Source organism: Poeciliopsis prolifica, unplaced genomic scaffold, assembly GCF_027474105.1.
Source record: "Poeciliopsis prolifica strain line A6 unplaced genomic scaffold, Auburn_PproV2 SCAFFOLD045, whole genome shotgun sequence".
In the NCBI taxonomy this organism is placed as follows: domain Eukaryota; kingdom Metazoa; phylum Chordata; class Actinopteri; order Cyprinodontiformes; family Poeciliidae; genus Poeciliopsis; species Poeciliopsis prolifica.
In genome coordinates, this window is record NW_026562420.1 from 363,776 (window position 1) to 379,018 (window position 15,243).

The window sequence follows — 15,243 nt, forward strand, 5'->3', positions numbered from 1 at the left end:
GGGAAAAAAAGCGTATTGAGCAATTGCTTTACACGTGATTATTTTTCTTTCATGCAACAATGTTTGCTGTTATTCAGAAGGTTGGTAGATATATAATTATATTTGAAAAACATTGTTTTTTTGTTTTTTTTGTTTGCCGTTATTCAGAAGGTTGGCAGTTGTATAATTATGTTTTTCAACTTGGCCAAAAAGTGAATCTTAGAATCTGCCTCATTATTATTATTATTATTATTATTATTATTATGTTTTTTGTTTTGGTCAAACTCTTAACATTGACCAGACAAATGATTTCAATGACTTTCATAAAAAGCTCTTTGGGTTAATTTGGTACAAATGTAATCAGTGGACATTCAGTACTGACATGATACTCAGCAATTCTGAGAAAAAAAAAAAAAACTAAGATAAAAACAAATATCCAGGAGGTTAAAGAAATAAACACTAATAGTCTCCTTGGTAGTTGGCAAGCCTTGCTCTGTTTTCCCTCAACCAGCTACAATAGCATCACAGCACATTAAATAATAATTAAAAAAAAACAAACACACACATAAGAGAAGATAGGCAAGTATAATTAAAATCCTTTAAATCTCACCTCCTAAGGGCACTTTGGTCCATAGCAAGCTACCAGTGTTTGTTTTACCAGAACAGGGCGCTGTCAAGCACAGAGATGTCACCTTCATGGGGCAGAGGCAACAGAAATAATACCATGTGGATCTTCAGTCCTTTCTCCAGCATCCGCTGTGCGTCGGCGAGAGCATTATGATGGAATACGGCCGCAGCTAGAAAAGCGCTTGCCTCTCCTCTTTATTGCCGGGCTGTTCACAGGAAACCTCTAACCTCCTCCGAGTCTGCTTCTGTTCCCAAATGTGATTACTTGATTCTTTACTACATGAGCTTTTGCACCTGCACTTCCATCCCACCCTCAAGTCATTTCGGCATGGCTCAGCCTATTGACATGTAAATGCTCCAACTTCAGAGTAGTGCCTGTAAATAGGCCAAAAATGCCTGGAAGTTTTCGCAAGATTTGCTTCACGACATCTAGACGTTGCCAAATGAGCAAAACTCTTCCTCATTCACAAGTACACTCACAGACCTTCCCAGCTACTGTAGGTTGTTATCTAATCTGTCTATCACAAAACCTTTTGCTCTTATACAGAAGCCTGAGATAAAGAATGACTCAGCTCCTACTTCCCTCTTCAACTAAAATGGGATTTCTCACATCAAAACCCACAACCTGTATGTACACACACCACTGAATATGCGTAGTTGGGTGTTTTACATCAATAAGCATGCTCAACAAACACTGTCCTGACCTTCTGTTACACTGGCTAATTGCCAGGGAAAACAATAAGCCAGATTAGTATCGCTTAATGTCTTCCCCAAAGACAGGTATTCCAATACAAAAAATAATAAATCTTCAATTTAGTTTCTCATTAGTGCTCTAAATGATGTTTTATAGAGACCCAGGTGGAAGCAGTGCCGTGAAATTAATGTCCTTTGAATGGTTGTTTGATAGAAATAGAAAAAAAAAAGATGGACAGAGCTTAAGTTATAAATGCTGCTGTTTCTACTGAGATAGTTGAGCTACAGTGATGAGGTGTCCCAGTGATGAGGTAGAAGACGCTTGTCACCGAGTTAACTTTGCTCATCAGAATGTACTTAGCATTTCTGTGAAGCCTGCAAGGACCAAAGTGCCTAGTACGAGGCTGTCAGGTGAACGGACCACTCAGGGTTGTGGTGACAAATGTCATCCTCTGGAACCATTTGAAATGTCAATGAACTGTCACCAAAGACATGTTCCAAAATCATCGTGAGATTAGTCAACTCTGAATCTGCCGGAGGAATGACCCAAGTCGCTCTGCAGAAAGATTCACATCCTACCTCTGTATTAGTCTGCTGTTGGTGTTCAGCTTAAAATTTCCCATGTAGCATTTGATTCTTCCCCTCACCTCCCGAACTCACAGCTTTTGCTGGGCAGAAACGCCCTTCCAATAATCCAAAATATCATGAAGATCCTCATCCTTGGCAAACTGCACCTTCTTACGCAATGCGTGGCCCGCGGCTATGTAGGAGGCTTCCTCGCGTGGGTTTTTCTTGTACGGTCGAAATCTCTCCCAGATGCGTAGCGTGCTCTCTGATGAGTACTCCGGACTGGAGGAGTACCCGGAGTTGTAGTTATGGTGACGGGAAGGAGAGAGCTGGGAGTAAGTGGCTGTGGCCTCCCTTTTGGTACGTCCCAGTGGCTTGAGAAATGAAGCTTTTTGGGCTGGTAAGGGAGAATCGTTGTCATCCTCGTAGTAGAGCGCAGGAAAGGAGTGTCGGTGCTCTGAGCTGTGGTAGTCTGGCTGAACCTCTAAGTGATGCTGCTGCTGTCCAGGCCCAACAACCCCACATCCACTTCCATTCCCGTTATTACACCCCATTCCGCCTCCATTTAAATTCACCCCACCACCATTTAGATTTCCCTTGCCATTTCCACCACAGCCTCCTACAACACCATGTCCCCCGCTGCCACCCATCCCACCACAAATGGCAGGACTCCCCTTCTCTGTTGGATACTTGGGTGGATCACTCCTCTGCTCCGGTATATCCACACTGTACAGCCTTGTGTTCTTGACGGATACCGCAGCAGGAGGACCACAACGATTCTTGACTACAGCAGTGTCGGCACTCTGCTGCCTCTGAAGGGGCCGTACCGCATTAGCTGGGGGTGGGTCACGGTAAGGTGGGGAAAGGAACCCACCTCCACTGATGCCAGGTCGCTCCGACAGGGGCATGACTAGGGGCACCGGGGCCATAGAAGGGGGATGAGGCTGCTGATGTAGCTGTGGGTGAGACTGAGGATGGGACTGAGGTTGCGGCTGAGGATGAGGATGAGGCTGAGGGTGTGGCTGGGACTTTGGATGCACCTTCGGAGAAGAGGCCATGATCTGATCTCCAGAGGAGGCAGTGGAGAGTGGCAGGAGATTGCGGGAAAGAGGTGCCATGCAAGGTGGCTGGGAGGAGGACAGAGAGTTACCGTCGTCAGCTGTCGACACGATATTGGCAGAGGCGTCCAGCTTGAGGGCGTCAATGCAATTGTTAATGATCTGGTTCACTTTGTCCACCTCCTTAGCAATGGTGGAAATCTCCGATGCAGAGCCACGACCGTCATCATCCGAGTCTTCCCCAGCCTCTGTCCCATTTTCAGTCACACCGCGCATATCAACAACTACTTCACCTCCTACTCCTCCAGCAACAAGTACTCCATCTCTGCTCTCCCCGACCATTCCCGTTGTCCTCACATCCATGTAATTGCTCTTGCTGCCCATTGCCTCGGAGAAGGCAGAGGCCATTTTTTCTACCTGGGGCAAGGTGGAGAGGCGGGAAGAGCTTGTGTTTGCTGATCCATGGAGCATCCCGGTGCTAGAAGAAGCAGATGGTGGAAGCTTGCCTCCCGCTCCTCCTGAATGGTGGTGATGAGTCTGCTCCTGAAGACGCTGAATGGCACCTGGGTCATTGGCCACTGCTGCAGCTGCCTCTGAACCATATCTAAGGAAGGAAACATTGACATTAAAAAAGGGCATAATTTGTGATGAAATATAATGACAAAAACTTTGTCTCACTTTTGATTCAAGCAGGGAGAAATCACATGCAGTAGTATGATATAAAATCTTCAAGATAATGGAGTAAAGCTTCTTCTAAAGACACGAGTTACTTCAATCACAAATTAAACCACTGCAATGTCTAAGAAAAGAAAAAAAGGAATGCGCCTTCTAGAGATTAAAATTAACCATGTATTTAAACAATCCTCCCACCTCATCTCCAGAATTGTTTTCTTTACACTTATAGCCTTCTCCTTCTCTTCTTGGATGCGTCGCCGCCTGAGGCAGTAGTAGACAAATCCGAGCACAATCACCATACCAAACAGACATCCCAAGATTGTCATAATGTAGTGGGTAGTTGTGGATGGATTAGAACGGAGGTCCTCCGGGCCCATAGCCCGCGTTGTGAAAGACAGGCAAGTATGGTTGTATCGTTGAGTTTTACTTCCAGAAGCCACACAATAGGTGTAGTTGGTGTGTGGTTTCAGCTTATCTATGGGAATCTTCTCCTTCTTCTTTGTAAGGGACATAATTTCTGTTGCAAAGGTGTCATTATACTGGGAGAGGATGTACATCTTTGTGTATGGTTTTGGAATCTGCACAAGAAGAGATGCCGTGTACAGGGAGACCGACTCAAGCTTAATGGAAATCTGAGGAACATAGTTGGGATCGGCAGTAGCTGTGGTCGGCTGAGGGTATAGACCTGGATCAGAATTGTCTAAACCCATGCCCGAGCCATCTGGATCTGGCATCTGGGAGGTCATCCCTGAAATAATCACACCGTCCCGACAGGCAGACAGAAGAATGCTCCGAGCATTCCTTCCCTGCCCAGGCGCTTGGCTCAGGAGTGGATATCCTGTCAGTTCTGGTGGAGTTTCGCATTGGAGCCGGTCATAAGTGTGGGTGACATTGTTGAACTCCTCTAGCCAAGTCAGAAAACTGTAGAGCTCACATCCACAATGGAACGGGTTCGCTGCTAGTTCACAAACCATTAGCCTGTTGAGGGAAGTGAAGGTAGAGGGGTCAAGACGGGCCAGTTTATTTGAAGATAAATCCAGGCTGCTAAGGTTAGGGCACTCCCAGAAGGCATTGGTGGCAACGACCTCAATGAGGTTGTGTTGTAAAAAGAGGCATTGCATTCGGCCTAGGCCTCTCAACATTCCTTCAGTCAGATTGGTCAGTTTGTTGTAGCCCAGTTGTAGAACCTGACAAGAAAAGACAGAGTAGGTACTTTAAATGTGTTATAAAAGTGCAACTGAAATCATTTCGGTATTTATTTTATCTTGTTGACAGTATCTACACATATTAACTTTCTTTGCAAATATGTGAAATAGTGCAACATACTAAATCACATAGTGCATGTGTGATGTAGTTATCGCAAGTCAACTTGGTTCAAGGCACTTAATGTGGCTCTTGTGTAAAACTTTTCTGCTGACTGGAAGAGCGCTGTATAAGTTCAGTGTATATTCTACAAGTATACCAATTAATATAATGCAACACTTAAGAAAATGATCACTGTCTGAGCTCCAATTCAAACTGGAGACTTTGTATCACCACAATCAGCTTCTTTATTATTTAAAAAGATTTTTAATAATAGTAATTTAAAGACTGTGTATCGTTTTAGATATGTAAATTCCAACAGAATACCTTAACTCTACCTTCTTTTTCTAAACATGTGAATGAACATTGAGTGATCACAAATTTATAAACCAACAGTTTTCTGTATAATCTGTGTAATTTGTATAATATGTATATGGCTCTCATATTTATATTTATACAAAACATTTTATATTATAGCACGTCACTATTATTCTCTGTTTATACACCATATCTTTGTACACCTGTTTATAAATATTTATATCCTGTAAAAGCACTTCTGAATAGATGCAAACTACATTTCGTTGCTTTGTAGTTGTGACAGTGCAATGACAATAAAGTTGAATTTCATTCTATTCTATTTTATTGCATCTATTGTTCAGTGTTTGCTGCAGAACAAGCACATAAGTGAAACATTGATAAGCAAAACATTTGCTTCCTGTCTAGGTTTCCAGTTTCAGCTGTTTGACAAGCGGCGTACCTTTAAAAGTGCAATTAAAGTGACGCAAACAATCACAACCTCCCCCCAAAAAAACAACAACAACAACAAAAACAGAGTTCTGTCTATGATAACCAACCTGAAGGTTTGCCTGTCCAGCAAAGGCCCCATCCTCAATGTAGCTTATCTCGTTCTTGGTCAGATTGAGATCAGTTAGGTTTGTGAAACGGAACATGGAGGTAAAGAGCACAGCCTTGAGTTTGTTGTCATTCAGCCTGAGGTCATGAACCTGAAGGGGACAAAAAAGAAGAAGTTGACAGATAAACATCCTCTACCAATAGTTTTATTTCAACATAAACAACTCAAATATAGAAATATTGCTGTTTGCAAACACTTATTTCCCTCTTAGATATTTGAGTTTTTTTATAATGAAGGTGAAAAATAGTTGCATGTAGTTTCAATGAGGTGACTTATTGAAGCTGCCTTATACCAAGTTTTGCATTTCACCTGAAAATGCTATCAGTTTTTGCCAGATAATGTATTCTGCTTATTTAATCACTGAGTACATGAACAGAAAAAATCTAAATCAAAAAATCAATGCGTATGCTGTAACTTTATTCTGCTGAATAGAAACAGAAGAGAACAGAGCCATTTTTGGACCAAAAGAGAAACGATCCAAAGTCAGCGATGTGGAGGACATCAAAAATTAGCTTCAATTTATCTTTCAATTTCAAAGATAAAAGTATCTTTGATACAAACATTGTATCAACGATACAATGTTTTTCACAGCTAAAAAAAACAAACTTTTTTTTAGAGGTACTTTTGATGAATAACAGCTGGAACATCGCAAATTGTAATCTGTTTCTCATTGTCTCATCTCTCTCCTCTATTTTGCCACTGCAATGTGATGTTTTTCTCCTTTGTTGTTCATTTTCTTTTTAATCATGTGAAGCACTTTGAATCGCCGTGTTGCTGAAATGTGCCATGCAATTGTAATTGCCTATTGCCTCACCTTGCCTGCCGTTGTAGAGAAAGTCATTCAAAAGCTTTTTGGTGTTTTTTTTTGGTTTTCTTGTACAGTGATTTACTAATTTTGTGAATTTTGCAAATTTTCATAACTTGACAGCTTATTACTTCATATGAAACAATTACACAATCAATAAAATGTGCTAGTCCCAATGTAACGGATCTTCGAAAAGCATAACCGACTTTATATCTATTTCCAACAGCAACATTTAGAGATTTTTTGTCAGAATTTCAGAGGAAAATGTGAGAATAATCTCAGTGTTGTGGAGTGGAAGGTGTTCTACAGTTTATCGGATACTCACAAGAAAAAAATTCCTGATGAATAATCCTCTACATTCGCTGACACAATCATGAATTTCCTCACAACACAAAGATCCTCAACAGAGTGGCAAATCAACAATTGCTCAAAAGAAACAATTAAGATGTTGCAATGGACAAGTCAAAGTCTAGACTAGGGGCTTCTAAACCAGAGGTCAAAATCAAATTTCTAGGTAAGGTCACATTTTTATTACATTGGACTACAGCTGACGAGCAAAAGAAATGGCCCTTTACGTGTGCTTACAGGTTCTGGTATATCTGTATATATTAGAAATATAGTGCATTTTCCAATTTGATTTTCCTGCCCTTCATCTAAAACACATCTTACTTTTCCATTACTTTTCACAGGGCTCCTTTAATACACATCTATATATCTTTATTCACTAAGAATGCTTCATCTCACCAAATCTCAATTTATCTGACTTTTCAGTCTATTTTGTCACAAATCAGTATTTTCAGCTGCTTAGCGTTGTTAAACGGTTCGCTGGCTGCCATCGTTTCTGTCCAAACATGGCATTTAAGCGTAAAGTTATCAAGTTATCTAAACGAAATCAACAGAATGTTTAAACAGCAAAGTGAGAAAAGGCGGCTGCGATCCAGGGAGGAACCTCGTTGGTCCTGGGTGGAAGACGTTCACCCAGAACCTGGAACTGACCGTGCTGTTGATGTGCTGGGGGATGGTTTCGTACGGAGGCTGGTTCTGACTGCAGATAGCCAGCCAAACGTAACCTTTGTCCCCCTCTATCAGCCAGCAGTCCCCTTTCACCGCAGCAGGCAGGCGCAGGAGCAGCAGTGCAGGAAGGAGGACGGGAAGGAGCAGGGAGGGAGACGGGAAGGACAAACGCTGTCTGCCGGCCATGGTTTGAATTCAGAGTGTTTGACGTCGCCTCCGTTGAAAGGAGAAGGGTGAAGAAAAAAAAAAAACCCAGAAGAGCTGACAGAGAAGGGGTGAGGGATGGGGACGGGAGGAAAGGTAGAGAGCAGCAGTTCGAATTTAAATCTGGGAGCGGTTCAGGTCCGGGCGACGTGTGCGGAGGAATATCGGAATGGACCGGGACGAGGTCTCGTTGACGATTAAAGCAGGAGTTGGAGCATGGCAGTCAGTCCCGTTTCCGTTTTAGGTGTTCCATGTCAGCGGGTTTGGCAGGATGTCACCCCAGCAGCAGCTCATGGTGCTCGACGACGCCGGTTTCAATCGGATGGATCAGGCGGGAGTTTGTCTCCTAGAAAGGTCCTGGGTCTACAGAAACAGAGACAGACAAAACAAAAATGGAGCAAATGTATTGTTAACGGCGGTAACGTTTAGAAAATCATTAGCAGTTTGTTTTGATTTTGGCTAAACTACTTTGCGACTGCGCGGCGGTGATGAATTCAAACACTTTGGATGCATTTTTAATATTAACAAAGCTCAGAAGTGCTCTGACTTTTGCAGTGTAATTAAACGTTAATTGCTCTGTAATTACTCGTTTGTCAAGCAGATTTGTGAAGAAGTTTCAAATCTTTATTTACATTTATTAGTATACGAAGCAACGACCAGCATGTTGATATTATAATTCGTTCCGTCGTCTATATTGACAAGATTTGCCATTTTGAAATTCTCTTACAACTGGCGAGAGGAAGAAGACGAAACGGCACGAGGAGAATCAGTGCAGTTAGGAAACAGAAACAGAGAGATGGGTTAAGTTGAAGACAGAAGGCTGCTGTAATTTGCATGTTTAACAGGACACCAGCTGACATTTAGCTATTTACCTTTCCTGCGGGATTAACCGTGGATTAGCGTCTAATCCGGCGTAAAATATTATGTATCTCATCACGGCAGCATCCTGTCATTTAATTTGTTACCAAAGTTTTGATTCCCTCCCAGGGAAAAAAGGATCAAGAAGACATGAATGAAAGGTACTTTATAGTAAATGTAAGAAAGAAAATTACTCTTCTTCAATTTTGGGAATTTTAAACTGTTTTTCACCATTAGAATTTTTTTTCCTCTCTCACAGAATAAGAAAAAAAAAAAAAAAAAAAGATGGAAACCCGAAAGAACACAATCTGTGATTCGGAAGCATATGATGATTATGGGTCATATTTGGGCGGATTAAAAGAATCTAACATCTGACTTCTTTGGTGTCACAGCGAGCCAGTATCTGTCATGCTTATTAAAATTCCATCAGAAGTTGAAGCGACACTGTAAAAAAAAAAAAAAAAAAAAAAAAAATCCCCGGCTCTCAGACAAATAGAGAACTGGAAGATTGGACTTTGAAATTTCTCTGTTTCGTGCCTCTGGTATGGTCGGTGGATGGAAAAGCTACATCAGCACTTATCCGCCGCCCTTTCATAGCTTTAATCTTTTTCGGAAAAGCCAATATACGCCTCGAGTGAACGTAAAAACTGTTTGTCTTTTCACAAAGTTGATGTTTTTGCCGTTTCTGTCAACTGTTTCTGATGTGCAAAAAAGCCCAACAAAAATACTCTTATAGAAACACAGCATCCTGTTAGCCTTTGATCTCTTTTTTTCTCGCTACCTAAACAGAAATAAACTTTTTTATCCTTCACCAGAGTCTTTATTATGAAACGTGATTGTAGAATTTAACAACTTCTAAACAAATTAGTGTAAGAAAATCTAATCCCTGGTTGTGTGTTGAATGGTTTCGTCCCAATTTCAGGCACAAGACTTGTGTAAATTTTCCATGACGCTTTGCACGATGCAACCTTTAGATACACACAGGATCAAAATTGCTTTTGTTTTCCTTCTGGAAACTATTCCACCTCAGTGTGGCGCCGGAGCATCCTGACCTGCACTGGGTCAGCATCTCAGAAACACACTCTGCACATTCACTTAATGAGTCAAACTTTTCATGACTTTTGGAGGATTTAACTTGCATCTGTTGAAAACAAGGATTTTAATCGAATTAAAGATGTTTTAAAACCATTTTGGTGGCAAATTTTACCCGAGCAGTGATGGATGACGGAGCGGTTCTGGTTATGTAAGCTCTCTGTGATAGATTAGCCTCCAGTGTGCTTTCCTATGGTCGTGCTGAACAGTTGCTAACCTGTCGCCTCTAATAAAACCGGCCCTCTGTCCTGTGTCTTCAGCGTTAGGCTGACTAATTCAGAAGCAGCCCATGGAGAACAGTGTTGAAGATCATTGTCAACTTGAAACTTTAGCATTTATTCTCTCTCTTTTTTTTTTTTTTTTTGTCTGAATTATGTTGACTCTGGTTTGAACCCAAGCGAACGCCACATGTCTCAGAACTGCTAAACCGTCTCTCCCGCTTCCCAATTACGCACTACTTTGCGCTGGTCTATTAAATAAAATCCTAATAAAACAAAATGAAGCCTGCGGGTTGCAATGAGATGAAATGTGAAAATGGCTAAGACAGAGGATTTTTTTTTTTTTCATGGTTTTTATGAAAACTTTCAAATCGGATAAGATTTTGAAGAGCATAAAAACTGGCATGGCGTGTTTTTTACGCTCTGCTTTTGGGAGTTCATATTCACGGCATGTCCAATGCAAACCGACTGCTGGCCTGCCATGGTGTTTACTGCACTCTGCAGACATGAAAGACAAGTCAGTCATGATTCACTTGAAAGCCAGCTGTTTACTGCGCAGTCCAGTCACAAATGCTTAGATCAGCATCGTTTTTTGTTGTTTTTTTCTTTCCGCCCCCACCCCCTTATGATCCTGTAATAATCCTGACCACTCCTGTCCCGTCTTATCCCATCATCTGGGTCAGCCCACCGTCACTCACTGCGGTCGCCTGCTGCTGTATTTTGTTTTATCTGACAGCCTGCCTCCTTCTTCCTTCCCTTCTCCATCCGTCTCTTCCTCCTATCTGTATTGTTCTCGGCCCGCTTATCTCGCTCGCCTTTCAATTCCGAGAACAAACGAACATGCTTCATCACCAAAAACACACCGTCGGCTGCTTTGTGCGTCGCCCAGCGTCGCCACCGCGCTGCTCTCGTGTAATTCACGCCGCCAGTTCTGTTTTTTTTTCTGAAAAAGAGAGGCCATCCTGTTTCTGGTTTTCTAATTATTTTGCCCTTTTGTGTTGTCAACTTTCATAGCTTCAAATTTAAGGAGATTATCGCACCTGACAAAAAAAAGCTAAGAAAAAAAAAACACTGATCATGTCAGGTCACCTAGCAAATCCATCCAACTATAACTAGTGGCTGTTATTATTTGTGGCAGATTAATGTGGGATTCCCAGAAGGGGTCAGCTGACAGTGTGACGGCTGTCTGGGTTCGCTCTCTAAAAGCTCACATTTTACACTGATTACTGTTTTCAGAGAGGCTCTCTGTGTACATGAGGACATGAGTGGGAGCCTTTGTGTGGCCGACAGAGGGAATCTAACTGGGTAGGTTTTAAAATGCAAAGGAAACAAATGAAAAACACACAAGCTCTTCTTTATTCACTCTCAATACATGCAATGTTTGGGCGTTACGTTAGCTGGAGGAGTGTTTTCATAAAAATGATTCCTGTTTTAAAGTTCTCCTCAACGTTTTCCCTGAGATGTCTGTCTGCCTGTCTAACAAACTGCTGAGACCTTCACAGAGCAGTTCGGTTTATGCTGAAATGAAATTATACTCAGGTAGACCCTGCTGACCGGCGAGGTGATTTGTGAAGGCAAAGGGTCCAGTGCACTGCATTTCAAAAAATGGGGCTGGATACAAATGTTTGCCTCATTACTCTGTTTTGATTTGTAACAGCGGCAGCTTTATGTACGTTCCAGGCATATAGTAGCATTTTAGCATATTTCAATTTAAATACATATCAGCCTGTATTTAAATACGAAGTCAGGACTTTGTAATTTAAGACCACTGTCTCTTTAAAAACTCCTGTTCTTTTTGAAACTCCATCTTCAGGAAGTCATCCCAACATGGCTCCTCTATTAACCCTTTAGCGACATTTTCACCAGAGCTGCACTGAGAAGCGGCTCCTATAATGAGCGCAGCTGACCCACCGTTCCGCCAGGCGTTTGCCAATTGCTGCTTGCTAGTCTGAAGGAGCCGGGTGGGAGAGAGGGTCTCTGTGAGGCAGCTTCAAGGAGGAGCTGCACTTCAAAGGCGGGGCTAGGTCCACCCAGGCGTTTTGCATGGTTGCCATGGAGATTTGAAAAAATTCTCAAACACGCATGAAAGACTTGAGGCAACACAGATCAATTCCTTAGTTTCACATTCCCTCTTGAAATTTCAACTCATCTCTCCCTCAACATTTCAGTATCGCACTCTAAAGCACAGCTTCTATAAAATATATTGAAGTTTATGGTTTTAACGCAGGCAAATATGAGAGAAAATAAAATCAATTGGTATCAATACATTTGCAAGGCAATGTAAAAAATATTAGCTGAGAACCGTCCACTGCTGTAGTTCTGATTTATAGAAAACAGTAGAAAAAAGATCCAATACACACAAGATTAGAGTAACATGGTAGCAGGCAGAACAGGAAACAGTCAAGAGTGATGCATTGCTATTTTTCTTATTTATTTATTTTTTTTATCACAAGTTGCTCAGCGAAGCAGTCAAGTGCTCAGCCACTGATTCAGGAATCAAACGCTCATGCAATCTTCAAATCAGACAGGCATAACAGCCGCTATATTTTTGTCAGACGGCCAAATCAAAGCGTTCAGCCGAGCCGACGGCGAATGAGTCGAGCACCAAACCTCACATCAAGCCGACATGTCCAACCGACTCTCGGCCGGCGATCCAGTCACTTATCCCTGCCATGTGAAGTGCGGAGAGAAATGCAGTTCTCTCATTTGCCTCTTTCTTTCAGTTTTCATGAAGCCGGTGGACATTTTGTTCAAAACTATAATAACTTCTGCCTTTTTTTGTTGTTGCTTCATTGTTGCTCCGTTTAGTTTACAACGTCTCGGTAGGCTTCTTACCTTTTCCAGTAACAGATATCCAGGCCTTATTCTTTTAACTGCAGGGACCTCCCTCATTTAATCTGCTGTTGTTGTTCTGACCTCTGTTCACTTTAGTTTGGGCTGTGTGTGTGTGTGTGTGTGTGTGTGTGTGTGTGTGTGTGTGTGTGTGTGTGTGTGTGTGTGTGTGTGTGTGTGTGTGTGTGTGTGTGCGCGTGCGTGCGTGCGTGTGTGGGTGTGTGTGTGTGTGTGTGTGTGTGTCTCTGTGCAACATTTATTGCCGTGTAACACACACTCTCCCACAGGCACAGCTGACCAGAAAGGAAGCCCTCAGGTCCTGTGTGTTTTCAGCAGCTTGCAGCGCTGTGTGAATGCTAGCTGTGAAGAAAGTGCTACATCAGTGGGTTATTATTTGGACTTTGTGTTATATTCTGGGAAACTGGAGGTTTTATTAAATCAGTCACCATAGTGGATATACTTTGGTGGAGCGGGTAGAAACTGTGTGATCTTTACGGAAAAGTTCCGGTCCTGTCGTTACATCACAGTTTTTGGAAGGTTTGTAAGTTTTTCTTTTTTTTTTTTTAGCTAATAGTTAGTCAGTGTACTTAAAGTGCCAGTACACACGTTTTCACAAATGTTTGCACAGAATTCAAATTTTAATGCCAGCATTATTCTTTGTCCACTCCTTGGAGATAAAGGACTTTAGTTCATTAATATTCTTAAAGCTGGGGAATTAAACTTTTAAAATCATTATTTTTTACATAGTTGTTAATACTGTCACTATGTCAAGACAGTACACTATGGAAAAAAAATACATTGTTTCAGTGCTAAATACAGAAATAAACCACTCTTTCAGAAACAACCAATCAGAGCCAGGAGGAGGGTCTTGGCGCTTTCGATCATCCTTCTGTACAGGCTGCTCACACCCTCCTCCTTGCTCTGAGCTACACTATTGCTTCTTCCTGATGATATGAATGCTCAGGCAACTTAGCATAGCCACCAATGACAGCTTCCCTGGAACGCAAAGGTGTTTCTCTGCCATTAGCACATCAAGCAGCGTGTACACAAGTATGATTGGCAGCGCTAAGAGTAGTCTTCACATTTCACTGTTATGAGAAGGTTGAAGAGTTGGTGCAACCTGTTCCAAGGACTCATCAGCCAGACTGCCGCCATCTTATATAAATGTATTTACATTTTAGGTTCTGATTCTTAGATTTAGTCATAAATTCTTCAAACAATATTGAGTAGAAATCTGCAAGCCATGACATTCCTCTTAAATAATGTATTTTTCTTCCTCAAACAAAATCAGAAAACAATATTTTCCTAATAAGTCATTTTATTCATGTCCACTGATATAAAAACTGAATTTATTCTTTAATTTAATATTCAAGGTGAATCAAATTGCACTTGTCGCAGCGCAAACGGCAGCCAGGAACCAGCATCCATCAGGACTGGATTTCATTCGAAGGATTTCCCCCCCTCTTTGAACCGAACCCTTTGATGGAGTATGAAACATCCACAGCTCCTGTTTCATTTGGCTCGCCGACTTCTCGAACTTCACCTCCCGGCTTTAGAGCAGCGCCGCAGTGTTCCACGTCTCCCCGAGAGAAGCTTTTCTGTCGCAGGTTGGAAGAGACCAGTAAAAGATTTCATGCGACCAGATGTGGGTCAGTATATCGGCGCTGGGATCACAGCATGTGCTTACATCACATCTGAGGCAGCCTGCACTGATGTAAACTGAGCCTTAGTTTCAGAGATTGATGTTATGGACTCTGACTGACAACCCAACAGTCTGATTGATTGTGATGTGTCTACAGGCGCATAATATCCCAATCTCCTTTAAAGATATCTATTGGGTATCCTGTTATTATCCTATTTTTGTCTTGGTTTTGGACCCAAAGGATGCAAGTAATTCTAGGATAGTAATGTTCTAGAATTAGGACATTACATTAATTGTAGAGGACTCGTGTACTGTGAATTTATTTGGCATCAATAAGTCTTGACTCTGTCACAACTGATAAGTGACGGCAAAAAATTAAAGATGTATTTTGTGTATTATTTTATCATTTGACATCATGCAGCTGTTCCAAGATTTCAGGATTGTGTTTGTGATTTTTTTTTTTCTTGCAGGCAAAATCAATGATTTTGAGACATTTTCATGTTGTCTTTAAACTGTCTCCAAAAAACTAAAAACTAAAAATATGACAGAAAAAAGAAAAGAAATATCAAGCAGAACTCGAAAACTTAAAAAAGTCTCTATGCATTTCATTGTTTTGATCACTAACTTCAAAGTGTAGTAATACCGTAGAAGAAGAAAAGAATAAATACCGCCACCTGCAGGTGGGAGTTAGCAGTCACTTAAAGCCAATATTTCTGACCAATATTTGCAGAAAAGCAGAAATAAACTCACAACTACGCATGAGG

The 15,243-nt window shown here is 41.6% G+C and overlaps 1 protein-coding gene across 2 annotated transcripts in view; it reads right to left on the reverse strand.

The window, feature by feature from the left end:
- Positions 1–324: 324 nt before the first annotated feature.
- Positions 325–15,243, reverse strand: part of LOC129376823 (protein phosphatase 1 regulatory subunit 29-like) — a 194,038-nt gene continuing 179,119 nt past the window's right edge. The window contains exons 4-7 of one of the 2 annotated variants that reach the window (XM_055056421.1): positions 7,616–8,200; positions 5,756–5,905; positions 3,795–4,786; positions 325–3,528 (exon numbers count right to left, since the gene is read on the reverse strand). In XM_055056421.1, coding sequence (XP_054912396.1) covers positions 1,956–3,528; positions 3,795–4,786; positions 5,756–5,905; positions 7,616–7,819 — 2,919 coding nt within the window. In that variant the 5' untranslated portion in view covers positions 7,820–8,200 and the 3' untranslated portion in view covers positions 325–1,955. Of the gene's footprint in view, positions 3,529–3,794; positions 4,787–5,755; positions 5,906–7,615; positions 8,384–15,243 lie in introns of those variants that run through there. The other variant, XM_055056422.1, reaches the window with a different exon arrangement.